Source organism: Pipra filicauda, unplaced genomic scaffold (genome assembly GCF_003945595.2).
Source record: "Pipra filicauda isolate LSUMZ 115617 unplaced genomic scaffold, ASM394559v2 scaffold690_size370485_pilon, whole genome shotgun sequence".
Classification (NCBI taxonomy): Eukaryota; Metazoa; Chordata; class Aves; order Passeriformes; family Pipridae; genus Pipra; species Pipra filicauda.
In genome coordinates, this window is record NW_024104854.1 from 350602 (window position 1) to 358264 (window position 7663).

The following is a 7663-nucleotide window of genomic DNA, read 5'->3' on the forward strand; positions in this document are numbered from 1 at the left end:
CTGAGGGAGGGACGGGGAGGAAAACTGGGAAAGAAAAACCCCTGGGTTGAGATAAGAGGAGTTTAATGATTGAAATTACAGGGGGAAAAAAATAACAAATAAAAGGGAGACAACGAAAGGAGAGAAATAAAACCCAAGAGAAGCGACTGCTCACCACACGCTGCCCCATCCCTGTCCCCAGGACAAGGAACATTCCCTTTGTTCTCTTCATGAGGATTTGGGGCAGAAAAGGTGTGGATGGCACACAGGAAAAGCTGTGGTGCTTCTGCTCAGGAGCCTCTGGCCTGGCTGCTCAGCAGCCTCGAGCCTCTGTCACACATTTGGGCCCACGAGCCCAAACCTTTGGGGGGTGTTTGTAGCTCTGAGGAACCAGCTGCAAAGAGAATCATGGAATCATGGAATGTCCTGAGCTGGGAGGGACCCAGAGGGATCATCCAGTCCAACCAAGACACCCCAACACTCCCCCCTGTCCCTCAGAGCGTTGTCCAAACCCTCCTGGAGCTCTGGCAGCCTTGGGGCCGTGCCCACTGCCCTGGGGAGCCTGGGCAGTGCCCACCACCCTGTGGGGGAAGGACCTTGTCCTGAGATCCCCCCTGAGCCTGCCCTGTCCCAGCTCCAGTCCTTCCCTCAGGTCATGGATAGTCAGATCTGTGAGTGGATGAGAGCAGGTGACAGGAGATTGGACTCATCCTGTGATGATTAAAAGAGAAAAAAAAAAGTCACAGAATCATGGAATGGTTTGGGTTGGAAGGGACCTTAAAGATCCTTTAGTTCCAACCCCCTGCCATGGACAGGGATGTCCATTAATCTATCCCAGCACTGTTTGCTTATAAAATGGTCCTGGATTCCCACAAGAATTTTGTTGGCTTCAGGTGTCAGAATAAGAGCAGCAATGCCTTTCCTCACCCTCTGTTTCACCCCCTTCTGCCCCTCTGAACCCAAAAGGCATCTGATGACACTTTTAAAAACCAGGTTAAAATAGGAAACCCTTTTTCTTTTCGTGCACCTGGAGCACTGCTGTGGTCCTTGTGGGGCCCACCACAGTGTGAATCCCAGGTCGAGCCACCATTCCCGATGGGCACAACCCCAGGGGCTTCCAAAGCACTTTGTTCCCGTCTTTTCCTCTTCCAGAGCCCCAACCAGTTGGCTGTGGGCCAAGGCAAGTGCTCCACGGTCTCTTGGAGTCTATAAAGCTGCATTTCCCTCCCATTAAAGAGGGAAAACACTTTCATGTTGCGTGGCTGTAAAAGTATCGGAAGAGCCGATGTTTTCTCTGCCCTCCTTGGGTAATATTCCATGTAAAAAAAAACCCCTCCTGACCTCACTGAGGCAGCACTGGAAAGGGATAAGGTAGGAAAAAAAAAAGCCTCAAAGCCCCCTCACAGTCAGTCAGAGCAAGGCAGAGCAGAGCCTCTCCAGGGCCTTTTTCCTGAGGACTTTCCCCACTGGAGCTCTCCCAGCACAAATAAGGAGTGGAACAGGGACTAAAAGGCCTCTCAGCCTGCAATTAGGCCAGAAAAGAAGAAACTGGCTGCTCAGGGAGGTCGTGGAGTCTCCCTCTGTGCAGACATTCCAAACCCACCTGGGCACGGTCCTGGGTCTGGGGGACCCTGCCTTGCACTGGATGATCTCCAGAGGTCCCTTCCAAACCCAACTGTTCTGGGATTCCATCAACTGAAGGTCATTTTGTAGTGCATATCAGGTAAAAGGGTCTTGATCCAGACTCTCCCACCTGCCCTGGTTTGTTCTGGGGCAGGATTCCCCCTTTGTGCAATTTTTTGCTCCACCTGCAGCGTCCGTGTGGGTTTGGTTTTTTCCAAAGAAGAAGCAAGCTAAAAAAAACCATCACAGTGTTGTTTGACTGCTGTTAAAACATAGGGGGAAAAAAGCACCAACTGCTCATGGTGCAAGAACACCCAAGAAAGGTGCAGAAAGCTGCCTGGGGATTCCCTCAGGCAAAGCAGGGAGTCACTGGAGAGCAGGAAACCTGCTGTGTCAAGCTCAAAACCCCCAAACCCTGTGGTTTAGCCAAGCTGGCTGGATGTCCTCTTTATTCCAGTCTCTCAAACCTCGACCCTGCAAGCCAAGATGGGGGGAAAGGAAAAATGTTGCCTTTTCTTCTCTCTGTCGGTCCCTACAAACAGATCCTTGTCAAAAAAAAAGCTGTGGGGACACAGGGAGTGTGAGAGGTCTCGTGTAAACTCCGTGCCAAGGCCTTCCTTCAGCAGCTGGAGGCTGGATTTACTTCCCCAAAATCCTGTCTGCTTTGGGGCAGCTCCTCGTGGCCAAACTGCCGGCTCAGCAGAGCCAAACTGGCTCCCAAGCACATTCCTGCTGCTCTTTTTCATCCTGCTCTCCTGGAAAAGGGGAAGCCCGGGCTTGTGGTCACCACGTTGGGCCACAGGGTCGCTGCCTGGCTGGGGGCAAGTCACCTAATCCCTCTGTCCTTGGGTTTGCCACCTATAAAAGGGGGATAATAACAGTCCTGGGCTTTGCAGGGGTGAGCTGAGGACAACCTGCCTGCTCTTTGAGCAGGGTGTTTAGAGGGGAACTTCAAAGTGAAGCTAATAAACACCAGAACACAAGTCACCCTCACAAAGCTCTGCCCGTGCATGTAGGGTGGCTTGGGAAAACATTCCTGTTTGGGACATTTTCCCAGTGTTACCTGCAGCTCTCAGGATGAGAGGAAAGCTGAAACAGCTCCTCTGCTCGGGGCTGGCAGGGTGGGAAGAGCCACTTTTGGAGCTACATCTTGAGGTGACAATTGCCTGGCATTGATTTTAAGTGTTTCCCATCCAAAATTAACCCCAAAACAACAGTAAGTTCCCCTGGGAACTGTTGGTGCTGGTCTTTCTCCCCTGAGTGTGATGACAGGAGTGGAATTCCCACAAGCCCGAGGGATCAGGCAGAGCTTGGCTGTGCTGATGCACCACTGGGATCCCCAGGCTATGGAAGAGGCTCTATGGAAGAGGGTGAAGGCTCAAACATCCCCTGCAATGCCCAAAATTCTGGGGGAAGCTCTGGGGCAGGTGGGGGCAGGGATTTCACTTGGTGGGTGCAGAGTACAGATCTTGGGCATCAGGAGGAATGTTGGACATCAGGAGGAATTTCTTGCTGGAAAGGGTGTTCAGGCCTTGGCAGGGGCTGCCCAGGGAGGTTTGGAGTGCCCAGCCCTGGAGGTGTCCCAGGAAGGCCTGGCCGTGGCACTCAGTGCTCTGGGCTGGGGGACAAGGTGGGCATGGGGCACAGGGTGGGCTGGATGACCTTAGAGGGCTTTTCCAACCTCAGGGATTGTGTGAGACAGGCACAGATCCTCCCATCAGCTTGGAGGACTCCAACCTGGGAACAGGATGCCCTGTGGTGACCTGGGGAGGATGCTAAGCCTGGCTTAATTTGCCAGAGCAGGCTGGGCTTTGTCTGCCCTGCCCGGCGTCGTGTGCCAGCCTGGCACAAACTTAGTCCCTGAGCAAGACTCAAAGCAGGGAGTGAATTCCTGCCTCAGCAGCCCTCGTCCTGTTGGCCTCAGAGGAGCTGCTCAGCTCCACGAGAGGCTGTTGGCACAGGGGCTGGCACTGCTGGGATGTGGGAAGGGAAGGTGGTAGGGGAGTCACGCTGGGCTCCCTCCCCCAGGAGCAGGAGATGTCCAAGGAGCATTTGAAATCAGGACTAAATGACATCAAGGGGATGGATTTGGAAGGGTCTGGCGGCTCTTGGCTCTGCAAGCCCTGGGCTGAGCCTGCTGAAGCTTAAAAATAATCCAAATGCATGAGGTATTTTACACATCTTGTATGACTCTGCATGTTGGCTTTCCAGTCCGGGGTCAGCAGCCCGAGGCTGGAGGCAGCTTCCAGCTCTGCTCTGCTGACAAATGAAACCTTTGCTCTTGACCAACCAGAATGGCAGATAAAAGTCCTTTTCATCTGTCTTTGCTTCTCCCCTCTTTTTGTTTTGTTTTGTTTTCTTTTTTTTTCTTTTTCTTTTTTTTTTGAAGCCCTAATGGGTCTCTTTAATGACGAAACCACTACTATATAATACGTCCTTTTTATATTTTAATTCCTCCCCCACTCCCCCACGGGACAATTTACAGCACAGTGTGGAATCTGAGCCCGCTCCAGCCGTGCCAAAGGGCCCTGGCAGCAGGAAGAAAGGCCCAGCCACTGCCATTTGGAACCAGGAGCCGAGTTATAAAATTTAATTTTAGAAATGCAGCTACTGGGAACCGCTGTTAAATGCACATTTTCCTCGTAGTGCATAAAGTGGAGCTGTTGGGGTGGTTTGAAAGAGGGCTCTGTGGAGGAAGGGGCCTACTGGGCTCTCCAGAGGACTTTTGCTGCTTGTTCAGCATTGGAAGCTGGATTTTTGGGAATGCTGATGGATTCAGTGCTATGGGGGGTGTGGAACAGGGCACGGTGGGTTGTTTTTAGGAGTTTTGTGCCAGTCTTTCTGTGAGCTGAGGGAGGAACAGCACTGGGCAGCTCCCTGCAGGGAGGTTGGAGGTGCAAAGGAAGCTGCAGAGGGCAACTCTTCCAACAGGGAAAGGAAAATCAGGAGCAGACAGACATCAGATCATGGTGTTCCACAGAAAGTAGGGATAATTCCACCTTCTCATGGAATCATGGAATGGTTTGGGTTGGAAGGAGCCTTAAAGATCATCCAGTGCCACCCCCTGCCATGGGCAGGGACACCTTCCACCAGCCCAGGTTGCTCCAAGCCCCGTCCAACCCGACCTTGGACACTTCCAGGGATCCAGGGGCAGCCACAGCTTCTCTGGGAATTCTATCCCCACCCTCTCAGGGAAGGATTTCTTCCTGCCATCTGATTTTAACCTGCCCTCTTTCAGTTTAAAGCCATTCCACCTCGTCCTGTCACAAGTCCCCTCATTTCTTCAAGGGAACAAGTAGAAAAAAAAAAAGATGTTTGACCTCTGGGCTGGGGATTTAGCACTGACATTGCAGTCCTGACAGGGTGACAGTGTCCAATGGGAAGAAGGGAAGGGATAAACCATGAATATTCATGAAGCAGATGATTTCCTGAGGCAAATCCAAGCTGCAGAAATGGGTTGGTTTGGGGGGAAAGGAGGGACAGTGGCACCCACTGCTCTGCAAGAAGGTCCCCAAGTAGAAGGTGTGAAAATGATATTTTTGGAGCTGGAGATTCTACTCCATTGACTAAATCCAATTGGAGTCAGGGAATGTCCTCATTCCAGTCAGTCCCTTTGGAAAGGCTGGGAGAGCTGGGATTGTTCAGCCTGGAGAGGAGAAGTTTTGGGGGGACCTGATTGTGGCCTTGCAGGGCCTGAAGGGGCTCCAGGAAAGATGGAGAGAGACTATTTCCAAGGGCTGGAGGGACAGGACAAGGGGAATGGCTTCAAACTGCCAGAGGGCAGGGAGAGATGGGATATTGGGAAGGAATTGTTGGCTGTGAGAGTGGGGAGGGGCTGGAATAGAATTCCCAGAGAAGCTGTGGCTGCCCCTGGATCCCTGGAAGTGTCCAAGGCCAGGTTGGACAGGGCTTGGAGCAACCTGGGCTGGTGGAAGGTGTCCCTGCCCATGGCAGGGGGTGGAACTGAATCATATTTAAGTTCCCTTCCCACCCAAACCATTCCAAGATTCCATGATGATTCTTTTACCCTGCCCTGCATCTGGAGAGAGCACTTTAGAAAGCAGAACCTGTGTGATTTGGGGCTTTCTGCTGAAGGGCTGTTTTCTGGGACCTTTCAGAAGGAAAAGCCCTTCTTAGGAATGGGCTTTTTTTTCCCTATTTCCAACATCCCACCAAACACAAGCCTGCTGGGGGAGGTTTCCATTCCTACCCCAGAGCGTGGTGTCACAGCCCTCCAGGAGAAGGATTTGAAGGATATCTCATAAAGCTGGAGAGTAATGGACACCAAAATGCTTTGCACAGTTGTGACCACAGATCAGCTCTTAAGAGAATGGGAAAAGGATTTATGGTTTGTGCTTTTCCTGGGGAGAAAGTGCTCCAGCAGGTGGGACATCCCTCCTGTGCTCCCCCTGTGCTGTCCCTGTGGTTGCTGGTTGACACACAGAGGATCCCAGTGCAGAGAGCAGCAACAGGGAACAGGCAGAAATGTGTTCCCTTAGTCATTCCAGCTGAATTTGGATGTGCCCAATGCTGTCCTGCAGCTTGGGCTCTCCAGCACCTTCCCTGACCCCTCCCAGCCCCGGAGCTTCCTGGGGACTGTGCTCCAAAGGCTGCTCCAGGGAGCTCTGGACCCTCTAATTCCAAGACCCCTCTGCACTGGCTGATGCTGTAAAAGCAGCATTTCCTCTCTTGGAGCTGGATGTCTGGTGGGACCTCACATTCCTGAAGCTCCTGATGTGGATTCATGATTCCAGTTTTGACTCTTCCACTTCTTCTGGGTTTTATTTCCTATTCCTGCCCGTAAAACCACTGCAAAAGACTCCAAAAATAGGACTTGCTTGGGTTTGTTATTTTATAACCCCACAGAACTTGTCTAATTATGGGGCCTTGTGACAATCTGGGGTTTTATTTTTGAGGAGTTATTCCAGTGCAGGTTTAGCACGGGGGTCACTCGACATTTCCTCCTTTTAGAAACCCCTTCTCCCCTCATGGGAGGTGCAGGAAGGCACTGAAATTTTCAGTGGATCTGGTTCTTCAGGACCAGGCCACGATGCAATGCGTGCCTCGTGCCTCCTGTTCCCGCAGAGAAGTGGTTGCAGCTCTAAATTTCACACAGTCCCAGGGCAGAGACTTTAGCAGCGGATCAGGGGTTAAAAAAACAAGGGAAAAAAAAAAAAGAATAAATCAAACCAACAGACCTCGTGTACCAGTGAGATTTTCTGATGTTTTTCCCCCTCCCTCCCCACACCAGGACACCGTCAGAAGATAGATGAGCAGACGAAGCCCGGCAGTTTGTCCTTCTCCGAGCGCCTGAGCGAGCTGGAGCAGCTGCGTCGCACGGCCATGAGGGTCAGCCCACACCACCCAGCCCCCACAGCCAACCCACGGGCCTCCCTGAACCACTCCACTGCTTTTAACCCTCAGCCTCAGAGCCAGATCCAGGGTAAGTACCCGAAATCCTCCCCCTGCTCGCCTGCCTCCACCTTCCCCATCCCTGAGCCTGCCGACCACTGACCCCCTCCCATCCCTTTTGGACACTCCTTGGATACCTTTCGGCCTTTAATGAGTGCAAAGAGGGGCTTCCTGACACGTGTGTGTGTGTTGAAAAGCCATTCCTACCCCAGAGCGTGGTGTCACAGCCTTCCAGGAGAAGGATTTGAAGGATATCTCGTAAAGCTGGAAAATAATGGACACCAAAATGCTTTGCACAGTTGTGACCACAGATCAGCTCTTAAGAGAATGGGAAAAGGATTTATAATTTGTGCTTTTCCTGGGGAAAAAGTGCTCCAGCAGGTGGGGCATCCCTCCTGTGCTCCCCCTGTGCTGTCCCTGTGGTTGCTGGTTGACACACAGAGGATGCCAGTGCAGAGAGCAGCTCCAGGGAACAGGCAGAAATGTGTTCCCTTAGTCATTCCAGCTGAATCTGGATGTGGCAGATTTGAAAGGGTCCACACTGTCTCTCTTCCCAGCTCAGTGCAGCTGTTTTGTTGTCCTTGCCTGTGCCAGAACTGTAACACCTTAAAATCCATTGTTCTCCTTGCAAAGAAGCATCATTCCAGGG

General features: G+C 52.1%; 1 protein-coding gene across 1 annotated transcript in view; it reads left to right on the forward strand.

Moving 5' to 3' along the window:
* Positions 1 to 7116, forward strand: part of LOC113998613 (RUNX family transcription factor 1) — a 142113-nt gene extending 134997 nt beyond the window's left edge. The window contains exon 6 of the mRNA XM_039388854.1: positions 6854 to 7116. Coding sequence (XP_039244788.1) covers positions 6854 to 7116 — 263 coding nt within the window. The remainder of the gene's footprint in view (positions 1 to 6853) is intronic.
* Positions 7117 to 7663: the final 547 nt, after the last annotated feature.